This window comes from Dermacentor albipictus, chromosome 1 (genome assembly GCF_038994185.2).
Source record: "Dermacentor albipictus isolate Rhodes 1998 colony chromosome 1, USDA_Dalb.pri_finalv2, whole genome shotgun sequence".
NCBI lineage: Eukaryota > Metazoa > Arthropoda > Arachnida > Ixodida > Ixodidae > Dermacentor > Dermacentor albipictus.
The window spans coordinates 247,510,510-247,537,181 of record NC_091821.1 but is presented as its reverse complement, the minus strand read 5'-3'; the positions used below and the strand labels follow the sequence as shown (position 1 = coordinate 247,537,181).

Sequence of the window (26,672 nt, the reverse complement as noted above, 5' to 3'; positions counted from 1 at the left end):
AGGGCATCCTGTATACCGCTACATTTGAAAGCTATGCTGCATTTTCATAACAAAACTTAAGGCATATAATGAAGATTCTTGAAAACTGTGCTGCCATTTTCTTGTTATCTTCATCGCTGCTTCTAGAAAGGTATGCTGCACAGCAGAGAATGGCAAGCCCTACTGCATGCGGAAATTTTAGTATTTTTTTTTCTTTCACTTTCTCTGTGGTGGAAAAATAGTGGGAAACAAATTTTTCCTAATCTTTTCGTTTTTCTCCCAACCTTATATCTCTAGTTACAATACTGTGGCTCGCACTTGCACCACCAGAAGCGCGCAAAAAAGCAGCAGTGGTACTTTCTTCCTTGGTGAGGAGGACGGACATCTTTCTAGGTGAATGAGAGGGGTTTCAAGGACAATTTTCTGCGAGTAACACACTTACTAGTTGTGCTCAACAGTGGCTACACAAAAACATAAAGGTCACTTATTCACTAACTACATTTTGTGGCATATCACACTTCCCAGTGCATCATGATACGTAATGCTGTACAACACCACTACATCTCACATGCCACCTGTTGTCCAAAACAAAGTTGAAACCTGTTTCTGGCAAGTATGTTTCACTGGTGAATGGAAAAGGGCCCAGGTTACCATTTGTCTCACTTATCCGTGTCTCTCTTGATGCTCCACGGGAGCCGACTTACGCTTCTGTACCTACATTCATCTGGTGCTCTAAGGCACTTTGCATTTCTAAAACATTAATGCTATTTACATAAATGTGATTTGCTAAAAATGTGACATGCCACTGTCATATTCGCGTAAATGTGGCTTCTTTGGCTGTTCTGCTCTTGTACCCACCTGTGCCCAACAGTCAAACTTGCAGTTCAGTGGACTGTGGCAATAAAAGAGCACACCCTTGTTGGCAGCATTATAGAGAAGATGCCCTATTTGTGCTGGCCCGCTTGTTTTCCGAGCAACAAGTACATTCTCAATTGTCTATTGTTGTTTTGCCTTATTTGGTCAAACTTGCTTTGGTTACGATTTAAACGTACAAGGGATTGGGGATGTGTTTAGGAGTGACTGTATAGGGCTAGAAGTGGAGCTTGCCTTCTGCACTAGGTGGTGCACAGAGCATACCATGTACCTCTGCATGCACCAGTACCAACATTCCAAAAAGCATGCTGACAAAGTCTGTCTGACTTCTAGGGTTTCGGCATGTTGTTTTAGTTCATGGCACAAAATTGGGGTCGCCCGCTGTGGTGGTGCAGTGGCTGTGGCATTCTGCTGCTGAGCATGAGGTCACGGGTTCGATTCCCAGCCACAGCAGCTGCATTTCGATGGGGTCAAAGCATAAAAATGCTCATGTATGGCAGCCTCGACAAACCGGTTTGTCCAGGAGGCCATTAGATTTAGGTGCACCTAATGAACCCCATGTGGCCAACATCAATCCAGAGACCTCAACTACGGTGTCTCTCATAGCTTCAGTGTTGCTTTCAGACATTAAACCCGATGAAGGAATGAACAAAATCAGTGTCAAAATCAAACGTGATGCCTTCTGGGTCTACTGACAGCTTCGACCTTTTCCATTTTACCTGAAATGACCAAAATTTCAAACCCAGTGTATTGGTTTGTGTTAAGCCCGAAATGGGGCACAACACGCTGCTCTCTTTACCACTTCACGGCACTGACAGGAAGGCAAAGGTGTTCCACGAGCTGTGTTCAAAACCCATTGTTTGTGGTCTGTCGTCAAGCGAGGTATACTGTTGCTCAACACATTTCCAGTTATGCAGAGCTTGGCAGGTATCCTGCACAACGCCTTGCAGGCCCTGCCACAAAGTAAGTGACAGTCCTGCCTACAGTGGTTGCCACAACCATAAGTACAAAATAGTTCCTCGACTTCTGCTGTATTAGCAGCAAGCAACAGGGCTTCCTGACACCAAACACATTGCAAATGTGTATTGTCCCCTTTTCAGTGATGGAGCAAGCCACTCACTGGCTCTGACTGGTTCGACATTAAGCAAGCACGATGAAAGTGTTGTGCAAGCATTCTACAATTATTATTTTTTTCCTCTGTTTTTGCAAATAACTATGAGTGGCCATTGAAAGTTAGAATTGCATACCTTCCCGCTGTAGCCAAAAAGCCACCACTGTAGGTGACCTGTCTTGCACGTTTTTCATTAACTCGGTCTATCATACTGAATGTGTTATGCTTTAATGTAGAATGTGAAGGTCTTAGTACTGCGCAAATGTGGTAAGGCCAATATTGTCAGGCCTTCTATTGAGCTAATGAAAAGAAATGCTTTTCTCTGTGTACATTTTGAAGCGATGAGATGTGCACAAGCAACACTCTTTCCACGTGCCTTTCTCCTCATTGTGCTCATGCTGTCTGTAACCATAATGGGTGAAATCTCATGTTCATGAGGCACTGTGTGTTCATATGCAATGAAAATTGTGTAGGAGGAGCCTGTGGCAATGTTTTGTTCCTAATTGAGGAAAGCTAACTAATACAATTTTATGCAAACCTACAATATCTACTGTTCAAAGAGGGTTATGCCATCGGTATGTTAATTTTTTGCTCTGCGACATGTTTTCTGTTAAACTAATGCTAAATTTATTGTTGCCATGGCATTGAATGTGGTTTTAGGTATGCTATGACATGTGCTTGCCTTCTCCCTTTATGTCATAACCTAGTGACGGTGCCTCAGAATGACATTGTGTATATGCTTTTGGTGGCTCAGCATCACATTTTCCTTTTAAAAGAGACACTGAAGGCAAGTACTAAGTCAAGCTAATGTGATAGATTAGTGCCCAAGAATCTCTAAGGCATCAATATTATCACGAACAGAGCCTTAATGTAATGGAGAAATAGAGGTAAATGCAGGACATAATTAGAGACTCTCCCGGGACATTCAAGCACTTGCCCAATGACGAAAGCATTCCTCAGTTAAATTCTGTCTCTAGTACTTAACTACTCGTTGCAAAAAACATCTTTGGATTGTACTATAAAATTAAATAAAATGCTACTTGTCCAGTTCCATTTCAATTTTAGAAAAAAGAACTCATTGAAATTACCCTTGACAACGACACGGTAGCCGAAAGGTTTTGTTTTTGCTTGACTCTGCAGTGCCCACGCTTTCGCGTTTCAATAGTCTCGTTATTGCGTAGTGCTGCGCTGGTTTTGCTGGCTCCTGAAACTCACACAAACTGCAAGTAGCAGAGAGTTCAACTTCCATGTGATGTGACGGGATGCCTGAACGGTCTACACCGCTTGACCAAAAAGCAGCTGCAGAGGCAAATCCACCTTAGCTTGGTACCGCCGTCTGTCGGGCGCCGTTTTACTCACTAACGGCAGTAAAGGGTGGTGATGGCGTATGCAACGTCACCACTCCCCTTGTTGAGGCGCGGGAAACTTGAATTTCGAAACAGGTATTCGGACCCTTCAGATGCAATTTTCTCGTAAACTAAGTCTTTTCTTGGCAGGAATTAAGCATTGCGAGGTTTCTGAAATGGTATTTAAACAGTCCACGTCAACTTAGTATTTGCCTTTAGTGTCCCTTTAAAGAAGCTGTCTACTGATATTTAAGGAAGCCCACTTTTATGGTGCAATCTAAAGCAATGTAATGTCTTGCATATGCTTTCGGTGGCTCAGCATCACATTTTCTCTTAAAGAAGATGTCTACTGGTGTTTAAGGGGGCCCACTTTTGTGGTGCCACCTAAAGATTATTTGATGGTGGCCATAATAGGAGTGGTTTCTTACGGAAAATGGATAAAAAAAGTTTGAACAATTTTTAGATCAGGGGGTTCTCTAGAATATAAGTGTTGGAACTCCAGAACTGTTCTCAATATCACAGAATTCATGTTCTATATAGTCGGCTGTTAGCTGTTTAAGAAACTGTATTTTTTCTTTCTCATTGGTAATGTCCTGCAATGCACTGTGTTTTGCAGGAACATGCTGTTGAAATGGGTGCAAGCAATGAAACAGTAAGCACATCATTGGAACCAAAGGAAATTACCAGCCAGACGAAAAAACTAAATATGCGGAGCTGCATGGCTATGTAAGTTTGTCGGCAGGTTCATTATGTCCATGTTGCTCTTAGAAATGCATTCCATTGTACAGGCCCACATCGTTTCCATGACACTGTGTGTACATGCTGTATTTCACATTTTATAGAAACTTGCTCTTCAGTCTAGCATATTCTTAATGGCAACTGCTTTACTTCATTTTATGAATGCAGCACTATTATGTCTTCCAAGACTCAAGTCTTGCATCAAGACGGCAAGTTGCGCCACTTGCTTGGGATTCATAGTAAGGTTTGTTACTGCGCAACACATAAGATAGGTCGCATATGCAGTGGCGTAGCTAGGTTATCTGGCACCCGGGGCCCTTAGGTCTTCTGTCACCCCCCTCCCCGGATGTAGCCGGCGAAAAGAGGGGTGTCTTCAGACGTATATGACACCCCCCCCCCCCCCCCTCACCGGCCCCTTGCACCCGGGGCCCACGGGCCCCCGGCCCCCCCTGTTGCTACGCCACTGCGCATATGCCCGTTATTTGATAATTTGATGAAGTGAAGCAAGTGAAGGGAAAATGCACTGTCAAACATTTGAACAGGTACATCACTTGTGCTAAGCAGGTTGTGTATGCCATTCCATTACCTTGTGGTAGACAGTACGTGGGACAAACGAAGTGATGTGTGAATGTTTGACTTAGAAAGCATGAGCTATCTCTTCAAGTGGTTGCGCCATTCCATCTCCCGGAGCATTGCAAGTCGTGCAGTTGTCGCCCCGAATTAAAAAAAAAAAAACTAGTGTCATTTTTAAACACGTGAGCCAACTGACAAGGGAAATCACCAAGGTTTACAATATAAAGATTAGGGACAAGGCATGTATCAGTGAACCGTCTATCGCTCTTCATGACAAAGAACTGCATTACCTATCTCAATTTTGATTATGCGTCAGTTTGTCACAGTTGCTTCAATGCATCTCTGTGTCTTGTGCATGTCATGGTTACCAACTGGCACGTATATATATGTTACACATATTGCCATGTGTACTTGTTTATCTTTATCGGGCTACCACATTTCACAACGTGACAATATCTTCAATAAGATATCATTTGAGAGTCAGCGCCGTGTCGTCGTTTTATACCTACTTTTGTCCTTGTCCTGTGTTATGCTGTAACGAACCTTACTATGACTCATGTCTTGTCTATTCAACTTGTTCTCTTTGTTTCTTATAGTGTGAGAGCTGTGGAGAAATTGCAGCTCAAAGTTACCCTTGAAAGTGGCTACAAGGGCCGTGTGCATATCAGCTTTGTTGATGAGAACCCAAAAGAGGTGGGTTTCTTTTTTGTTGCTTATCTGTTGTTAAAATTAAGAGGTACATGAGTCATGCTGCAATCAGCTTTTTTGCATATCTGTATCTTTCATTGTATTAGAGCCTAAGTATCTCATAATAACAGTACATTTTGTGCATGTTCTCTGCTGTTCAATTTCACACATTTTATGGCCTGTGATGCGAGATTGAGCTTGATCAGTCATATAGTAAAAGAATGTTGTGACAGAGATGTGGAAAAATATTAACAGAATGGTATACTAACATCATTGCTACACAGATGGAAAAACAAGGACAATGGCTGTGTAAAACTAAGTGTGTCATCATTGTAACCACTATGGACTCCCTGGCGGATCAATGTCTTGTTTGATGCACACACACATACACTTCCTGACATAATAGTGATTGCCCCTTTCACCACAAGCGCATGCTCTGCACAAATATTTTCGTACCTTAAATCTGGGAAAGTAAGCAAGAAAATAAGGATTACTTCATTGTAGTTTCTTTTTTTTATTATTTATCTCTCAAAGTGTTTTTTAAATTTGTGAAAATTAAGAGGCCACTAAACTTGGCCTGCATAGGTAATAGTTTAGGAAGCCTCTAAATGTTGCAGAATTTCCTACACTAGGGGAAATAGCATGTACTGGTGATCAGGAGAAGCAGCAAGGATGGGGTCTGAAAATGCATAACTGTACACATCTGAAATCTAGCCACAGTGATGTGGACTTTCAGGGTTAAAGCAGCTAGGACTGGACTCCAACACGATGCCTTTGCCAGTGATTCGGCAGTTTTGTTCAAAAAGGAACCTGTATGGCCAGGTACATAACGTTATCAGACACATTGCAAATGGGCAAGCAGTAGCAAATGAAAAAGCTTTAGCATGGGCAAATCACTAGAAATAGAAAGGGAAGAGCATACAGATAAGTGATTAACATTAACAGCTATAGTGATTAACAGGGTTAACTTATGCAGCGCCAGAACTACTGCAGCCAGAAAAATAGGTACAAGATCACACAAACTTGAATGAAAAAGATAATCAAGTGCATGACAATAGATTTCAACGCCACACCTTTGCTCCCTTTGCGATGCTTCAGTTGTGATGACATTTATTGATAGTGTCCTTAGATGATCTTGTAATAATCCGATTAAGATGCAGTAGGGCAGTAATTACGCATGGTTTTGTAAAGTGGTGTGAAGTGAAATATCAAAAGATTCATAGTACGAATAAGCAGGATGCATGTCGCAGATTTGGGCCTTCAATGGCTCAAGTAACATTTTAACAAAAATGACTTGTAGTGTATGAAACCTTGGCCAATGAACAGAAAAAAAAATTAATCTGGATCATTGAGAGCAGCTTACAGGTGACCGAAAAAGTATTAAAAAGCTCTTGACAGTCAGAAGGCGAAATTGGCATAAAAGAGGTGGGGTTCTTGTTTCTGTGTACAATATGGCATTGGTGACATAATTAAGTCCTTATTGCAAATGTAGTGCATGTTGTTAGAACAAGTGGCCAAAGATTGTAAAAGCTTGTATGCTGGCACACTGGAAAATAGTGCACATACAAATTCATAAGAGCAGACATTTGCCGGTTTGTCTTTACATATTTTGGTTGATGGTTGCGTAACTTAAGGAAATACTGATCGCAAATGCTCCTTTTGTTGCAACATATTCAATAGCTGGCCATCGATTGCAATATTCATTTTCCAAATGATAATTAAGTGATGTGTGCATTCACGTAAATCAAGACTAGCACACTTTTAGCATTCAGAGCCAAACAAATACACATTAAACTCAACGAGGTAACAACAGGAGAGACTGCGCAAGTATACACAACTGAAAAGCTAGAGCACAACTTTAAGTGTGTGTGCTAGTCACCAAGGCCTTAAAGGTACAGTGTGATGGTGAAATAGCAGTCAGGCTTCATGAGCAATGGTAAAAGAGCCCGAAACGGTTTTGGTTGACTGGTTGCCCCGAGGTGAACACCGGAGTTCAAGGGACCAGGAAGAGGCCTGATTGTCGCATTGGAATCAATGGACAGTTGCATTGGTGATGGTAGAAGTCTTGAAAAGAAGGTGCAAAGTCGAATGGCCTCACTGGTGTTCTGGCCTCCACTCGAGATGTTGCTCGACAGCTCTCTTTCTGAGGCCAGGAGGACTTGGTCAATGCCCCATGGCCAGAAAGTCACTCTTGCTTGGTAGGAGGCTTGAAGCTCAGACATGATTCTCAATGACTTCACTCTTCTGCCCAGAACACTGGCGAGCCCCTTTCTTTTACCTTGCCTGCCCATTGAGTCCTGATTCGGAACTGCTCTTTGTTTCTTGTTTTTGTTTTTTCTTTCTTGCCATTGAGCTCTCTTATTCATTGAGCCTTGGCTTAGTGTGATAGCACCACATATCCCAATCATCCTCATTGTCTTTTTGGTGTGCAAGTTTTGTGGCAGCCATATCTTTTCATGTCATCTATTCAGGACTCCACATGTCACAGAATACATACATGGTAATCAAAAGTGGAAAAATAATTTCTTTTTAGTAGATCAAAAAGTACGGCTTGAGATCACATAGATTTGTTTTGGTTGTTGCAGCCAGTTTTGTTTTCTGGTTCACCTATGTTTAAAAATGCTTAAATGCGACATTGAAAACACTGGTTGGGTGTTCAATTTTGAACTTTTTCTTCTAATACTTTTTCAGGGTGAGAGCCCACTGAAGAGGTTTGAGCCAGGTGATGAGCTGGAAGTGTATGTCTTGGAACGTGTTATACCCCTCCATAGCCGGGCATTGGCCATCACTGGACGCAGGAACTTTTGTGAATGCAGCCTTTACCCTGCCGAGAGCACCGAGTTTGCTCCAGCACCAGGTAGCGAGGTCATTGGATATTTCTCACATGTGAGTATGCCAATTGGCTAGCTTGATATTTCTTTCATCAGCTGCTTTTAATTTCCCGCTCATTTATAGTGCACAGGGTAAATTTTTCTGCAGCTCTACAGTAAGTCATTTCTCTCATTTATTTCTTTAAAGCTATTAGTGAAACTTGCCCAAACCTAAGAGGCTTGTTTTGACCATAGGTTCATTCATTTGCATCTTCACCCTCTTAATGTTAGTTAACAAGGCATAGGCCTGTTGTGCTACTAAGGTGGTGTTGTGGGAGGGCTGGTTAACAGCGCTCTTTATGCTGCATTTTATTAGTTTCGCGTCGATAAAAACCCAAGCCCCTACTAAAGAATGCATGCAATCGGAGTATATCTCTTTTAAATATCTCTTTAAGTACCCTTTAAACTTTAAACTGGTTGCACTCTGTGTAGTGCGTGCTTTGTCAAGTTTTGTCGTCCTTGTGAATAACAGCGCATTTATCCAAATGTGCAACCAAATGGCCCGAATTGCAGCTCTACAAGGTGTATGGGTCATTTCATGCCAAACGTACCAGAGGTGGTGCTCCACCATTACCGATTTTCATGAAAAAAAATCGTGGCTTTTAACTAAGGGTGTGTGAATACTGATTTTTGAGACTGAACCGAATACGAATCAAGTAGTGCCAGAAGTGAATCAAATCGAATATTAAATACTTTTCGAATAGTTTTCTTATAATGAATAGCCGTTTTCACAATTAACATAAAACAGTGTTCACATCCCAGTATTCTTAAAGTTGGGCACGCTTTCTGTCATTACGTAGTATGTTATGAAGCTTTATTTATTAAAAGCACAACTGGAGCTTTAGAATCAAACAAGCAATTTCTTTGCATGCACAAACGTCTTCAGAGTGCAAATGTTCGCTGTACAGCCTGTAAAGTATGGCTACCTAAGTGACATAGCCTGCTCCACTACACAAGTTCACATGTTTTATGCATTTACTATGCCTGCATGCATGAAATTTTACCATACTTTTGCTCTAATTTTATGTTTATTTGGGTAAAGTTGGCATTCTGAAATATTCTGAAAAGCATTAGAAAAATATTCACCTTTACAAATAGTGACTACTCAATTCGAACTCTTAATAGGACACTATTTGATTCGTTATTATTAATTTTTGAATATTGACACACCCCTACTATTAACAATACAGTATCTCGATGGTGACATAGCCAAGATAGTTCACCCTCCCCCCCACCCCCCCCACCCCCCAATTCTTTTTCCCTGCCTGAGTGCCATTTTAATTTCACACTGAAGAGCGAAACACGCAGTGAAAAAAAAAATTATCAAAAAAATAATTTTTTTTTTTCTCTGTATGTCCATAAAACTGTTGCAATGTCTTTAGAAGGATGGGGCTTTGAAGGTAACACATTTTTAAGGGTATTTGTATTGAGGTATGTGCGTTTGTAATGGGAGGGAAAAGAAGGATGTTGACCATTTTTTATAACATTGTTTATTCATTTCCTATACTTCATAACACATATGTTGTCGCACAGTACCCAAATAATGAACTCAAAGCAGTTACTTACTCAGCAAATTTAAAGTTTGAGAGAAAAAAAGTGGCAAACTTGATAACATTTCAATTGAGCCGTGGGTTCAGCCCTACATTGCACATTGAGGTGGTCCATGAAAAAATTATGGAGTGTGATACATCTTATACATAAACACAGTAACATTTCATTCAGGAAATTTGATCAGTCTTTTTGTTTTGAGCGAGAAACAAATTGTTTAAGTTGGGTCCCCCCCACCATCTGGCTTGCTTGTCCGACGTTGCCCCACACTACGTCTTCACTTATATATGCTTAGCCACTTGAAACTCTTGCGTTGGCAGGTATGAAGCGGGTCAAGTACGAATACTACAGAGTGATTGCATTTATTGCAGGTATTACATTGCATTGGGCTTCATAGTGCAACTCCATGTGGCCGAAAGCAAATGCTGTTCGTTTTTCTTCTTCAATTTTTTATTTGGTCCTGTGCGTGTGTGCGTCTGCTAGCAGTTTTATGTCCGTCGCGGTAAAAGAAACCTGACCTGACTGAACTAAACGTGAACCAAACGCGCTTGTTCCTCCTCCTTGCTTGTTCGCTGCATTCCTGCACCTGTCTGTGATCGTTTTCTTTGCCTTGCCTTGCCTAGTCACATTACAGGCGGGGGTAAGAAAGCAATTGAGAGCATCAGTGTGAAACCATACGCGCCTGCTCGGCTGCTCTATTCTGTCACTCTCTACCTCTCTTTCTTCTCCGTTCTTTCTCATGTGTGCGCCTGCTTTGCTTGTAGTTGTTTAGGTGCATTGCCGTCCATGCCCGGCTAGAGATCTTGTTCGACTGTGTCGATCAGTTCCAAAGAAGTGATGATGCAGTACACCACGGGCAATCCATAGTGAATTCTTCACACCTTTCCTGTTCTCAACGAGTGCACCATAGCAAGGCCTAACCGTTATGTAGAGGACTGGCAGGGACGACCCACCAACCACGTCCGCAGGAAGCCACGCATGTTGCTGTTCTATGCAGGCAGGTCATTCTGCAGGTCCAGCATCTGGTGATGCAGGTGAATAAAGGGGAAATACCTCAACGCTGTTACCTCAGTGCAAACTTGTTGTCTGTCTTACTGAGTGGTGACAGATATAGCTTCTTGTGCTCAGTGTTAATACGCCTTCCCAGATTTTTGTATTTTGGCTGTCCTCTTGAATGATGCAATGAACAAAGTATATAGCAGAAGGACTGAAGTCTTTCTTGTGCTTCGTTTGTATGTGTGCTGTGAATGGATAGGTTCCAACTTGCCCGCTTTTCAATCTGCAGTTCATTGCTAGTTCTTCTGGCTCCTTTTTGTGTTTTTCTCGTGTTTCGTTTATGTGTGCGCTGCCCAAGAATGGGTCGAAGTATATAGGCTGCGAGCTGCGAACAGATATGGAATTCTTAAGGACATAAAAGGCACCCATATTGCAGTACACATCTCAACAAAAATTTGTATGACGCCATTGAGGGGCTTTTTGATAGCTTGTGTTTTATTTCATGAGGTGAATTTCCGCCTTGTTCCCTTGGACCAGCGGGGTGCCATAAATTGACACAAACAAGGCGAGGGGAAATTACAGCTGTGCAGAAGCTGAGCGAAACAGAGCGTCGTCTATTAGAAATGTGAGCAAAACGCTCAAACCTAACCACGGTCTGTGCCCATCACTATGAAGTATACAAAAAAGTATACTTCGCTGATTGCCTCGAAGTGGTGCATTGACCCATTCTCCTCACATGCAAAAACCGACGTGGATGCTTGGTGATTATAACTTGAAGAGCAATCCTTGATCCTTCCTTGGGCCTCATTCCAGGGGACTGAATGTGCCAAACTTGCAAGCGACGTGTCTTTGTCAGCATGAGGGTGATTATGGCTTGAAAGCTGTATGGAATTTTTTTGCTATGTCACATAGGAAAAGCACATGTGATGGCATTGTTGGAACAGCAAAGCATTTAGCCACTAGGGCAAGTCTTCAAAGGCCCTATGGAGGGCACATAACACCTCACCAGCTATTTGAATGGGCACGAGAACATATCAAAAGTGTTGCCCTCTTGGTTTCAGATAGGATTGTGAAAGAAGGACAAGCCCAACTCGCCTTGAGGTTAAAAAAGGCTATTTCCGTCAGAGGCACATGCACATTTTACTAGTTTGTGCTCTCATCATTCTCCAATGTTCGCGCTAGGCTCTCTTCTTGCTCGGTGGCTCAAGAGTTTCAAGTGGCTAAGCACCTATAAGTTTAGCTGCATTACTGTGAGCCTGGCACCCGGACAGGACTCGTGTAACGTCATGCAATAAACAGCAGCTCAGTGCTGTATCAACTGTGGACAAGTGGCTGCATGCGCTGCAGTGAAGATGTAGTGCAGGGCAATGTCGCACGACTGAGCCAGATGCTAAAGGGTAACCCAAATTCAAAAATTTTTTTCTTGCTTAATACAATAAAGACTTTAATTTTCTTGAATAATATGTTACTATGTTCATCTATCAAATGCATTATGTTACATAATTTAGCAGGGACCACCTCAATGTGCAATTTAGGGCTGAACACGGCTCAACTGAAATTTTATCAAGTTCAACATTGTTGTTTTTTTCCCACAAACTTTAAATTGGCAAAGTATGAAACTACTTTGAGTTCATTATTTGGATACTGTGTGACAACATCAATGGGTGATAAAATATAGTAAATAATTTTTTTTATTTCTCTAATATCACTTATATTGGACTTTTTCATCCGATTACACACACACAAAACCCAATACAAATTGCCTTTAAAATTAGTCACTTCAAAGCACCATTCTTCTGAAAAACACTGTAACACGTTTATGGTCATCTGAAGAAAAGTTTTTTTTGTACATTTTTCTTTGCCATGTTCTGCTCTCTAATGTGAAACTAAAATGGCACTCACACAGTGAAAAAATTGTTTAGAGCGCAGCTCTTAGGTGCCCATTCCTGCGGCAGTGGCGTAACTGAGGAACAAGCACAGCAAAAGATGAAAGATTGAATGCAGAGCGGGAGATTGAAGACTTGATCCACAAACATTTGAGACTTGCGTGTATAACTTTGTGTATAACACAATGCATCAAATTTTTAATTCTTATAAGTTGATTTCCTTTCTTTTATTGTTGTTGTTCATGAATAGTAAACTACATATATACCAATGCTAAATATTTTTTTCTCACTTTACGGTCACCCTAGAAAAATTACGGTAATTTTTTTTTTTCGAAATAGGTCCCTCTGAAGAATTTAAATCTGCAATAAAAAAAATCGACCCTGAAAGGGTTAATAGCCATAAATATTTTTCATGGGAATCGGTAATGGTCGACTGCCACATCTGGTACGTTTGGCATGGAATGACCCATATCTATTTGTCTCACTTGTAAGGCATTGGAAATCCTGTAGAATTTTGTCCATGAGAAGCTTTGTTGCTTTGCTATTATCTTGGGGAGCTGTTTTGGAGGTAGTGCATGTGTCAGTCTGCAAGCTTCCCACTTAATCATTTCAGCTATTGCCACTTGACTATTAGTAGCCCTCAGAAACTCAGTTTATTGCATGCAAATTTCTGTGCTTCACAGCTGCTTGCTTGTGCTTGCAGCATGGTTAGGCCAAGAGCTTGGCTGGGACCTAGGCGACTTCCAGCAATTGCAGATATCTTCACTAGCTATAGAATTCCAGAATAAGGGTAGAAATGAAACTCGATTGAGCAAGCAAAGCAGGCGAAATGAGTTCTGCCATACAGTGACAGTGTAATTCAATGCGCCAAGTTGCAGCTTGTACTCGTACTTCAATTTAATGCTTGCCTCTAGGTTGCACTCAAAACTTCAGCACATCAGGCCAGTAGACTTTGCAAAGGGCTTTCTTTTGTTCTTGTTATACCAATTCAAAGTGACAAGCATGCCTATTTCTTTCTCTGCTATCCTGTCAGACTTGCATATATGAAGTGGTAGCAACACTGATTCACTCTATTGGCTCATTTTCTATAGAGTGTATGATTTGTTTCGTGGATAATGAAAAGTGCTGCATGCAATTGAACCTTAATATAGCAAAGTCTTACTTGTAGAGTAAAACTTCAATTTAATTCAGGACTTCGTTAAGTTGAGGTTTCTGTCTCAGCAGCAACAATTGCTCCACAGGTTCCTAAGCAGTCCTGGCGATTAGCTTCTTCCTAGGAAGCATTCTTCCTGTGAGAGGCTCAAGCAATAATTATGGGATCAAAAGTGTGGGATCAATCTCAACCTCACATGACAGAGGTTGCATTGAGGGAAGCTACAGTGCAGACTTCACCTTGAGCTAGCGTCCGCTGGCAAAGAGCATCATACGCACACTTGTATTATCATCATTACGGCCTGCTTATGTTAGGTTGCCATTCCGCTATTTTACAACAGTGTAATGATTCATAAGGCCTAGATAATCATCAACTTGCTGTATTCATTAGCAATAGCAATTCTGATGTAATGTCGTGATGACACCAAGACAACAAACCTTCCTTTCATCATTGTCACTGAGGTGTTTTTGTAAGCTCACTGCCAGTTTAGATTTTACTGTTTGAACTAGCTGCTAACATGCTTGGGAACATGTCCATGAGCACGAATGGAATTACACTGTGCATGGTTTCCATACTAGCATGACATATGGTGCAGTGGTGCATTTACTTCTCCACTAAATGGTTGGTGTTTTTTGTTGCTAACCATCAATGATTGCATGATACATATTGTGTCATGCAGTGTTTTTCTTTTGTTTGCCACGAAAGGTCCAGTTACAAGCATGCAACACATTTATGCTTTGCTAAATCAAAACTGTGGAACAAAATGACTTATCTAATTGCAGAGAAAAAATTGCCTGATGTTTAGTAGAACTAAGGCCAGGAAACGAGAAAAGTTTGTGATAGCACAGATTTCATTTAAAACAAGGTTCGTTATGCTATTGAGGTTTGATTGTATTCTTGTGTAAGGGTTGCACCAACAATAGGGTGTGCACGCACAGCCTGCGAGCCTGTTTTAGAGGTACTATGTCGCATGTGCAAAGACTGGGCGAGCTGAGCATTTAGTGCTGGAAGTTGCGCTACTTCGAGTTTCAGAGATGATTTAAAGCGAGAGGCAGACGAAGCATTTGCTCCCCACCTCCAGTGCTTTTCTCTATAGCATCACCTCACTGCAAGTGACACTATCAGCCGCGAGGGCGGGGTGGACGCGAAATAGTGACTGGCTTCACTTTGTACCTCCTAGGTGAACATATTGTTGACATGCCATGAAACCCCTATCTTTCATCTCTCAGATTCTACAATTTTTTTTTTTTCTCATTGAAGTTTGCTTTATCCGATTGCCTGATAATTTGGAAAATTTTACGGCCCCTTCCATGTTAGAAAAATTCATGACTACTTATTTGCATAAAAGGTTGAATTTCAATATGATGAAGCAAACTGCCGATTTTACTGACTTCACTATATATAGGTGTAACTGCATTTTTTTTTTTGCATCAAATATTAAGTGGCAACTCTTAAACAAGAACATACTGCACTTGTTGCCTCTATTGTGTATGCAGCACATTGTTTTGTCCTTAGTGAAAACTTTTTTCTCGTCATGCTTTCTTTTCAGTTCTCTGAAGGAAGCCTTTTCTTTGCATTGACGCATAACAAAATGGGCAAACTTCCAGTCTTGAACATGGACCTACCGCCATCGGTATGAGCCGTTGTCCATTTGCATCAAATGCATGTGAACATAATTTGTTATTTTTTTAACCACTGATTTGCAGAGGCTCGGCTACATACAGACTGATTTCAAGGCTGGCCAGGCTGTGAAGGTCAAAGTCCTCAGGGCAGATGAAAGCTCAATGGTGGAACTGTCACAGCTAGGTGCGTACAACCTCACCAATTAGCCATATACCATGCCTTGGCAGCTCTTGCCACATAGTGAAGTATTTATGCCATGTTGACTTTTTTTCTCCTGACAGGTGTAGCCACATTAACGGTGGACAGCATTGTCAATGGCTGCGTTGTGAGTGCTCGAGCTGGCGTGGGCGCATGTGTGACCCTCCCACTGGGTCATCATGGGACGATTAGCATCACTGACATCTGTGATGACTTCAGTCAAGCAGCAGCACTGATGGCCAACTATGTTCAGGAGCGATATTTGCAGTGCTACATCCTAGACATCGACAGTGAGACAAACACATACCACCTTTCAACGAGGCAGTCTCGGTATGTTTATTTGTTTGCTTGCGTGTTTATTTGTATGTTTGCTCGCATCAGTGGCCAAAAGGGATGCTTAAAGAAATTTTTTAATCAAGCTAAAATGAAAAATTAGTAGGCTTGTGCGAATATCAGTTTTTTTTTTTCATTCGAAGCAAATAGTTCGAATAGTGGGATGTGCTAATATCTTGACACATGTGCCAGATGTTGACAAATCGAAATGCCAAAAGAAATGGTATTGGTTCATCTCTGAAATCAGTTTATTTTCTTAGTGCCGTTATTCAAATAGTTTCATGCAAAAATTCAAGTTCTACGTTTCTTACAATTAACAAATACCTTGATTTGGGCGGGTTGCTTCTCCTAGACAGTGTTTTAAAAAAAACAGCACCTTGGATGAGGACAAAAAGTACAGATAGGACAGGATAGGGACTGAACTTCCAACTGGCATTTCTTTCAACTCTACAGCAGAGATTTGTTTACAGGCTCCTGCTCACTGTTTTGTTTCAGTGTACTTGAAAATTTGTGGTGGTTGAAGTCGCAGGAATGTTTCGCGTATGCCTGTCCTGTGTCATCGCGATGCTGTGAAGTGCAAACCTGACTGTGCCACGCCGGCTGTTAATGCTGTTTTGCACAAGTTCACCTTAAGGCTTTCTGTCGACACACAAGCTTTAACCCATTCCATGCAGTAAGTGCACATACAAACTTGTTAGGCACGTTCGCTGCTTTTGTATTCGTCAGTCTTGCCTGTGTGCATGATCTTGGACCGGATCAGCGATGGGTGAGAAATTTTCCACAATAGTTTATCGTCCACCACCACGTCTACCTTGGCTGGTAGGCCTAACCAGCACTATTTTGCTGGGCGTCGGCCACCAAAGTTACTGCTTAGTGCCGTGTTGAAATTTTTAAAATTTAAGAGTAAAATATGGGTGCTGGTTATAGTACGTAAATTTTGATTTAAGGTGTAGCTTTACAGCACTGCGAATATCACCTCAAGGTGTGGTTTCACATTAGTGCGGCACAACGTGCACTGCTCTGAAACCACCTTTAGGGCAGAGTTCTCCTCCATCAGCATCGCCAAAGAGGTGGGGAACAGAGCCGCTGGCCGAAGATACAGCATGGACGTTTTGTGCATCCGCGTATGGAGACTGTTTTACAAAGATTTGGATGTATGCTGTTTTTTCTGCGGCTTATATGCATGGATTTGTTTTTTCTTTCTTATTTTTTCTGGGTTGTAATTGGGGGTGCAGCTTACAAGAGAGAAAATACTTGTATTCGTTTGCTTCAAATACTTCGAAAACGTTGAATATTGAAGTTTGAGCTGAAGCGAGTATCAAGTAGCATAATATTCGAGTGAATAATTGCATAAGCCTAAAAATCAGTTAAAATGTTCTAAAACATCACTTTTTCCTAAAATGAAAGCTTTGTAATAGCAAAACGATGTCAGTGTAAGACAGTACTGACACTGCCATAGTGAAATCATAACGGCAAAATTATATAAAATAAACGTTATGTCCTTAATGGCATTTCTGTTTCTGAGTACAGTACAATCTACTTGTAACAATACATATTCATATAATCCAACTACTGTAATTATCTATCTGTCGTGGTGGCTTAGTGGCTATGGTGTCTATGGTGTCAACGGTGGCTTAGCGCGAGGTCACAGGATCAAATCCAGGCTACGTTGGCCACATTTTGATGGGGACGAAATACAAAAACACCTTTGCCCCATATATTGGGGCAAAGGTGTCCTACTTAAGAGGAAGCTGTAGCTTGGGCCCAACTCTGACATGGCCTATTCAAATACAGGTAAAATGCAGAAACGCTTTTTTGAGATAACCCCTGGATCGATACTAATGAAATTTGTTGCATTTGAGAAAGCAAGTTAAATTCTAGTAACTGTTGGCAGCGGAATCTCGATTTAGGGCCCGAATTTTATTTAAAGAAATTTCAAAAATTTGGAAGTTAAAAAACATGGAAGCACGAAGCTTACAAATTAATAGCTCTGCATCAGGAACAGATATCGTGGTTCTGTAAACGACATCCATTAGATCATTCAAAGTGGACAAATTCAGTATTTTATACCATACATGAATTCGTTACGTTTTGTACAAGGATTCTGCAAAAGATGTATTTCCATATTACTAAATTTCTTGAGATTCATGTGTAACATATGAGTTGTCTGCTTTAGATGTACTATTAAATGCAATTCACAGAATTGTGATATCATTTTTCATTGCTGAGTTGCGGAGTTGTAATATCGATGGTTTCGTTTTCTGAAAATTTTCTACTTTTGCCAATTTTTAATAAAAATATTGGTGACCCAACTAAAAAATTCGAAGCCAGTGGTCACTAGATTTTACGTTTTTCTTTTAAATGCAATAGACCTCGTCAAATTTGGTGCAGTGGTTGCCGAGAAAAAAAAGAATTCTGCTTTTACATGCATTTAGATAGGAGCAGCCGAGCCTAAAGCTTCCTCTTAAAGATCCCCAGTTGGTAAAAATTAATCTGAAGTCCCCCGCCATGGTGTGCCTCATCATGAGATTGTGATTTTAGCATGTAAAATCCAAGAATTTAATTATAATTTTTTGTAAATAATTATCATTGTATCTGGGTCGACGGCAGATCTGCTTTTTAGGTGCCATATTTTGTGACAATATTTTTTATTTCCATTCTTTTTGCCCTTCACCATTGGCTCGCACAGAGCTGCGCCCCTGCTATAGCCAGGATTGGCCACTCACCAACAGGGATGATAAATTTATTTATTTATTTATTTACAGAGTACCTACATCGCCATAAAGGCATGTAGGTACTAAGATGAAGAGAATAAAGCAAAACAAATCGTTACAAAATGCTGATGCAAGAATACACCCTTGTGTAAGGTTGAACACTGCTTCAACCATCTTGGAGTGATAATACAGTGTCAAAACAGCTTACCTGTTAAAATATTTCTTCCTATATAAGTATATATATGCCCACATATGACTCAGCATTCTGGAAACTGTGTAATGGAAACTAAATTGAGAAACAAGTCGCCTTGATGTCAGCACATAAAACAACAGCTACTGGAAGTGGTGTGCTAGGTGTCCACGTAGGCCAGTGAGGTCCTAGATCTGTGCTTGGACTCAGTGGTAGATTAGGGTTAGCAACTGTGCAATGTACTGCATCTAGTCTCTTCGCAAGCATTTGTGGTGCTCCTCTGGACTGTTGAAAATCATTTGCCAATGTGTAGTATGCGCGCACTACGTGAATACGCCAGTCCTTATTGGCATCATTTGCTTTCCACATTTGTTATTGTTTTACTTTCCATGAGACCTGCTTCACCGAAAAACCAGCTTTTTCAAACACAGAATATCATTTTTTGTACTAAATAGGTGATGGCAATTTGAATTGCATCAGAATAGTATGCGGGTTTATTTTTTGTGGAGTTAATGGAAAAGCTGATGTTCCAAAGTGGCTGATTGCCATGAATGAACTGTACTGCATTAGCGCATCCATGTTCTGCCATTAAGCTGTCCTGTAATCATTTTCATTCAATTTTTACTATTTATAATGGCTTTTCAGATGGACAAGATAGGCATACTGAAAATTCTATGATCGTTTCGTAGCAGAAGTGCAATATGTATACATTGAGCCCTTGATTGAGGCAGAAGTATACAAGGAAAAATTTTGATGGACTGCAGCAATAGATGTGCACCCACTGACTGCTACGCTGTGCCCCTGGTATATGCAGGTGTTGACAAATGTTGAAAGCTCGTTGCTCGTGCAGATAGTCGCTACCTGAACAAATATATTGTAGTTTGATAGCTCATTGATCAGAGCTACAGCTGACAGTACATTGTAAGGGGGCACAAAGTGACATTTTCAAACTGAAAGTGAATGCTGGAAAGAGAGTGTGCCCATGTGCCAAATTTAATCTTAGAATGTATAAATTTTTGTAATTAAAGAAGGGGGAAGAAGTACGGAATGGTAAGCATTGCCTGACTTATAGCTTATTTCATGTACAGTAAAACCTTGTTAAAATAAACCTTCATATTACGTGGGCTTTCGAATTAACCGAACACGCAAAAAAAATGCAACCTAGGCGAAAAATTTAGCTGCAGGAATACGCTACCTTTATTCGGCGATCTTTGGATTAAGAGTAATCAGAGATGCTGGTTTGTCGTGTCCTGTAGTTTGAGGCTTTGAGGGTCATGTTTTCTTGTTGGCCAACTACATGCAGCATTTGAGAATTTTCACCGTGGCACTCAACAAAACTGAGGATAACGTTCAGCGATCCGATAACTTCCCCGAGAGCGGATGCTCGGGAGGGCTCATTAGCGTCGTCATCGTCTGTCATCGCACATGGTCGTATCAGTGGTAGCTTCACTCACCAAGTCTGAATAGTGCGTTTGTTGATCATTTTCAAAGTTCAGATACTCGGCAAAGCCGACTGCACTGGATTCACTATCTTCTTCACAGAGTGCATTGATGCGGTCGCAATACCCGGCTCCTTCTTCATCAAGTGCACATGAATAATCAGCATTAGCATCGACGGTGCTTTCCTTCGAGAAGCTAGCATGTTCAAAACACCGCATGATCAAAGTGGGTTCCACTTGCTTCCATGCATACACAATAAGACATAAGGCCCCGAGGAGGTCGATGGAGTACTCCTTGCTGTTGTAGCAAAGTAGCATGTGCTTGAGCAGGTGGTGGCGGTAAATCTTCCTTGTGTAGTGAATGACGCCTTGGTCCATTGGCTGCGAGATCGACATGGTATTCGGAAGAAGAAATACCATCCTGGTAGCTTTCAGGTGTGGGATGTCACCATGCGCCAGGCAATTATCAACAACAAAGATTACATTCCTGCCTGTGGCCGTGAACTTGCAGTCAAGCTGCCGAATGTAATCTTCAAATATTGCGCGCGTGACCCAGGCTTGTTGTGCCGGTAGATAAGCTCATCCCTTGGCGGCAACCGTGCATTTTTAAAGCAGTGAGGCTTCTCACTCTTTCCAACTACGAGTAGCGGCAGCTTGTGTTTACCGCACATGTTTGTGCCGAACAGAACGGTAATTCTTTCCTTGCCCTGCTTTCGACCCTTGACCGCGGTGTCCTTCGCTGCAAACGATTTTGTAGGCAGCATCCTATAGAAATGGCTGCCTCGTCAAGGTTGTACACGTCTGCACCATATTCGCTAAGCAACGGGGCCAACATGTGTTTCTTTCCAGTCGTCGACGACGCTCTCGTTTGCACTGCCGCTCTCGCCACAGACGGCAACGAAGGTCAAATTATTGCTCTTTAAAACGGCTGAACGGCATCCATTGCTACACTTGAACTCTTCGTGCCCAAGTTGTAGAGCCAAGTCGTTGGCCTTCTCCCGCAATATCGTTCCATTGACGGGAAGGTGGGCGGCATTTGGTTTCTGCAGCCAGTGAAGTAAAGCCAATTCCACATCTTGGTACGTGGAAGCCCGTACTCGCGACCGCTTCGAAGAATATGTCTTGCTGTAGGCCTTCAGTACCTTTGACTTGTTCTTCAATATTGTGGACAACGTCGAGAGGGGCACGCTGTGCCTTTCAGCCAACTCGGTCTTGGAACACGTGTTCTTACCCGCTTCTTGGATCAAGCAGAACTTCTGCTTTAGCGTTAAAGTCTTATGCTTTCGTATCTTCACTCACTGGCACTTTTGCACAGTTCAGGAAAAAAAAAAAAAGAACACCACACTAGCTGCAACACCCTTATGCACTGCACACAAAGAATCGGTGCAGACCAGTGCTGCACGCATACACGTCGCCGCAGGCGCGGAGAGAGGATGGGCGAACGGCAGCCAGTGGCAGCGGCACGGAACACGCGCTAGCGCTGCGACTGCGAGGAGCGTGCGGAGTGGGAGACAAGAGCACGTGACAAAAACTGATATGCCTGCTGCGTTGCTGTGAAGCACGCCTTCTCCTCTACAGACGCGCGTTTCGGCGGTGCACGGGACGTACCGTGGACTGATTTTTGTGCTAGTAATAATGCGGGTCGGGCGCTTCGTCTATAAATAACTGCGATAGCTATGTGGCGTCGCCTCACGGCTCCAAATGGCCGTCGTTTCGTCGGGTTTGCGGTGAAAGGGGAATCGGAAATTGCCGCATAGCACCCCAAATCTTCTAATTCAGCGGGTTGGCCTAGGCTGCCGGCTCGAATTGTCTGGTCAAATTTACATTTGAAAATACGGGACCGCAAGAAACCTTCGAATTATCCGGGATTTCGGATTAACAAAGTTTTACTGTAATTTTATTTAGAAGCTGAGGTAATGATAAGGTAAGAGCAGAGGTGCACACTGGCGCTTCCCATAACAGATGGTCTGTGTGATTGGTGCCTTGTAAGGTCCAGTTTGCTTCATCATAATTAAGTTCTTAGTGGCATGCTTCAGTTACTGGGTTATAGGAAATGTGGGCTTCTGCTTGCTTATTTTTGGGGTGCTTTGACTTAGACAAAGGTCACAGCACAACCCACCCACCCTTTTCTGCTCTTGTCTCCATGACCTTACAGTTGATATTATGGCAGCTTGCTTATTTAACAGGCGTCCTCATTTCAGACTTGTGTCAAGATTCACTTTCAAGTGGTCTGGTTGTAGTAGCTGACTTGACACAGGCTTCCTGTGAGCTGTGCATTAACTGTTTTAAGGAAAATGAAAGTGCCTTTTTAAACTAATATCTGCATGCAGGAAGACGTGATGGCGGCTGATGAGGCCTGCCATCGTTCCTGCATTTACTGGAAGGGTGAAGGCGAAAGCAAAGCAGTGAACAGAGCGGTGACCAGCCTGGATTTCAACCAAAACACGCACTCAACTAGTCCAGGCAGGAGGCCTGAGCCGCTGCTTCGCTTTCACCTTTCAAATAAATGTAGGGATGACGACAGACCTCATTGGCCTTCTCCATGTCTTCCTACATGCACTATTCCCTTTTCTACATCTGTGCATTGAACCATGTCTACCCTAGTTGCTTTGAGGATTGTGAGGATTTGTTGAAATGCCTTGCACCTTTTTCTTCATTGTGTGCATGAGGTTGGAGGAAGAGATACTGGGATTCTTTGGCATTTTTCAAAAAGTTGACTGGGTTGCTGAATGTAATTAATGTTTGGTAAGCCCTGTTTTTGATGCTAATAAACATAATGCTTCAAAACTGAAAGGATAGGAAATGTGCTCAAAAAAAGAGGGGGGAAATGGGGTTTGTGTTAAGTTTCTGGACAATTTTTTAATTTTTTTTTTATTGAAAGTGTGATGTAAAAGAGAAGAAAAAATGTATGTGGTTTCCCAAGCACCAGCCCAGTCTAGTGATATATTAGTGGTAGACATTATTTAGAATGGTATGTAAAGTTGAACAAGAAGTAAGTCAATAAATGTTTGAGCTCATTGGGATCACAGCCTGCCTTTGACAAAGTTGTAAGGCAATAAAAATTTACGCACGGCATGAAGATAGCCTTTTTAGTGATTTTGTGTTTCCTCTTCAGATGCTGCTTCATATTGCCTTTCTCTTTTGTTCCTTTTGCACTTGTTGTAGGCTACATCCTGAGAATTGCAGAGAGGTTGAAGACAAGGAAATTGTAGCACTCAGCAACCTCAGTGCAGGCACTACGCTTCGAGGGTTTGTGAAGACTGTGAACAAACATGGATGTTTTGTCACTGTGGGATGTGGAGTAGTGGGACTGATACCCATGTCTAAGCTGCCAGCTCCACTGCAACGGAACCACAAAGACATGAAGATCGGCGAGCTGGTCAGTGTCGTTGTGAAAAGAATCCAGGCTTCAGAGAGACGGCTATTCCTGGGTCTAGTCCACCGTGTGCAGGCAAAGACTACATTGCCTCGCAAGAGGAAATTTTCTACCTCATCCACAGACGAGCCAATCTTTGACAGTGGCGAAAAGAAAATCAAGCTTGGGGACCCCCTCCCTCGTCTCACTCTGGATGAGGGATTCAGCTGGGATGTTGAAGCCACACCAGACTTGGGAAGATTACTGGAAGAGCGGCCAGCTGTTGGTAGCAGTGACGAGGATGATGGTGATGAAGACAATACAAGAAAAAGCCACAAGGATATTCGTCAAGAGAGGGAGCAAGCTGAAGCACAGTTACGCAAGGTATCTCTTAAGCTTCATTTAAGTATGAGCTACAGTACCCTGCTAGTTTATTCTTGATTGCATGTTTTGGAAGCACAAAGTGCTACCTAACTTCACTTTATTTTTTTGCATTTAAGTTGTTTCATGAACATCCTGCTTTGACTTGTGTAGGTTAATATCTTTGCGCTGAACTACCCTCCAGATATAATAGCAAAGTCCAAAGGCTAGTCTTTTTCCCAAGTGATCTACTTGAATATCACAGGCACTAATGCGTGTATTATTGTTGAATTTTATTGCAGAAGGAACGCATGCTGGTTGACCCAAGCCGTGAGCCTGAAACTGTTGACGATTTTGATCGTCTGGTGCTAGTTTCACCCAACAGTTCTATAGTATGGCTCCGATACATGGCTTTCCATTTGCGTCAAGCTGAGATTGAGAAAGCACGTGCCGTAGCAAGACGAGCACTGACATGCATTGACTTCAGGTAATATTTCTTAATGTCTGTTACAACATCAGTTATTACAGCATCAAGTTTTGAGTCTTGATCTGCAAAGGCGTGCTTTTGGTGTGATGCAGTTTATGCTGCTAATTTTGTCTTAACTGGCCTCCTTTCCAACAGTGCTGTGTGGTTTTGGTTGACTCATGCTTAAAGGACAATGCTCAACAGCTGTAATGGGTGCTGCATTGTGAGAAGAGCACCATTCCTCTCCAGCTAGGACTACTGCCTCACTTGCACCTCACATGGCTTACATGTATAGCTTGCATTTTAATGCATAAGTATTCTAGGACTACTTCCCTTTTAAATATGTCCGTCCCTCTGTCTCTAATGCGCGACACGATGCACTCTATAGGTATACATAGGGTCCTATGGGGGTATATATGTGAGCATGCCGTATTTCTACGTATGACTGCTGAAGTTTAGGATTATGTCTATATATAGTGACTACTATATATGAACGACTGTAAAGAATGCTTACGTGCCATCTGACAAGTCTCACTAGGGAGTTTCTGCTGTAGCTTTTGTGGTAATGCGGTCATTCTAATGTGATTGCATTAGAGGGATGGGAAATGTGAGCATGATCTTGTGTGAACCCAAGAGCCTGTGAGCACAAACTCTACTGCACAGAAAAGGAAACAAAGAAGAAAAAAAAATACTGTTCTCAAGGTGGAATCTAATCAGCATTCTCCAGGGTGTTGCCACCACACAGGCAGTAAACCCAGAGGCCCATCAAAAACAATCCATATTCTTCACCCATTTTCCACTCCCTCCTATTGCATCGTGTTTCCATTGTGCACACGGGTGAAGAAAATTATTCCTTGCCACCAGGCAATGTGTTCATCAGACCAGTGCACTGGGCATCTCACCATAACCCTCCGAATGCAAAATATCGTGAATGAATCCATACAAAGAGCTTCCAGAAATCTTTTTTCCTACATACAGCGCTGTCTTGTGTGTTTCTTCCTTCTTTCTTCGTCATCTTGCACTGCCTCCTCAAGATTTTCACACAGCAAAAGACTGGAACAACCTTCCTACTCGCATCACCATTTTAACAGGCCGTACCCTGTAAAAGCCACTGAGAGTCAAAAGAACACTAAAGAGAAAATTTATTTCAGCTGTATTCATAGATTACCCTTCTACATTGCCAAAAAGCCTCTCCTACTGTGAGAAGAGGCTCGGTGAGCCAGCAAAGGCGCAAAAATAAAAGATTGGTAGCAACACCACTTTGGAAGTTCCCACACTAGCTTGCCGTGACATCATAGATTCTGGTCGCGTCTGCTCAGGCCTAGTTAATTTTTTATTGTTAAAGATGGACTGCATTGTACCCTAGAGGGCCAAAGGACTGAACTTAGGTGATTTTGTGAAGTCTTACTGTGCCACAATGGCCAAAATACAAAAGAAAACAAGACAGAAACGAAATATCTTGAAATCCATGACGTCGCACTGACATACTGGCTCAGGCGTTTTGGCTTAAAATTCAAGAAATGAAACTTTGACCTTTATTTTTTTTTAATAACAAGCCTATTATTGTGAATTTAATGAAAATGAAGTTTTGAAATAATGCATGAAGAGTCTGAAGTTTCTCTTTAGTGTCCCTTTAACCAAAAAAAGCAGTACCCATTGCCCGCCCCTCTTGTATAATGTTCCACCATGGCCCTTGAAATATGAATAAATAAATAAAATTAATAAATAAAGATGGAAGTACAAAAAGTCATGGCGTACAACTGAAGCTCAATGTGCATGCACACCAGCAACTCAATGCCCCTTCCCCATTCTCTTCCCTATACTGTTTCATACTTAGCAGGCAATGCTGCAGAAGCTATGCAAGTAGTGCAATCGTACTCTTACTGCATGCATTTCGTTTTACTCGTATTTTTGATCTGTGACACTTTTTACGGAGTAACTGCTTTGTATAGAATACTACTACTAGAACTTCTGGACGTAAGGATATGTCAAATTACATGTTATTTGTGCACCTTTGTGCTTCTAGTATGCGATGTATGATATTTTAGTCAAGTGCAAATGATGTGCTGTGGCCATTGGTTGCAGAAACATGTCAGTCCGCTCATTCATGGTAAATGGGATCAGATGTACGAGGCCTCATGTGTAATAAATACTTCATATTTTCTGCATAGAAGTACGAGACTTAATGTTACTTCTAATTACATAACCTATACCTTGTAATATCTTTCTTTCAT

At 41.8% G+C, this 26,672-nt stretch overlaps 1 protein-coding gene across 1 annotated transcript in view; it reads left to right on the top strand.

Moving 5' to 3' along the window:
- Nucleotides 1–26,672, top strand: part of Rrp5 (Ribosomal RNA Processing 5) — a 105,286-nt gene that overhangs the window by 65,997 nt on the left and 12,617 nt on the right. The window contains exons 22-29 of the mRNA XM_065429856.1: nucleotides 3,926–4,035; nucleotides 5,217–5,313; nucleotides 7,999–8,193; nucleotides 15,310–15,393; nucleotides 15,467–15,566; nucleotides 15,665–15,911; nucleotides 23,423–23,996; nucleotides 24,275–24,459. Coding sequence (XP_065285928.1) covers nucleotides 3,926–4,035; nucleotides 5,217–5,313; nucleotides 7,999–8,193; nucleotides 15,310–15,393; nucleotides 15,467–15,566; nucleotides 15,665–15,911; nucleotides 23,423–23,996; nucleotides 24,275–24,459 — 1,592 coding nt within the window. The remainder of the gene's footprint in view (nucleotides 1–3,925; nucleotides 4,036–5,216; nucleotides 5,314–7,998; nucleotides 8,194–15,309; nucleotides 15,394–15,466; nucleotides 15,567–15,664; nucleotides 15,912–23,422; nucleotides 23,997–24,274; nucleotides 24,460–26,672) is intronic.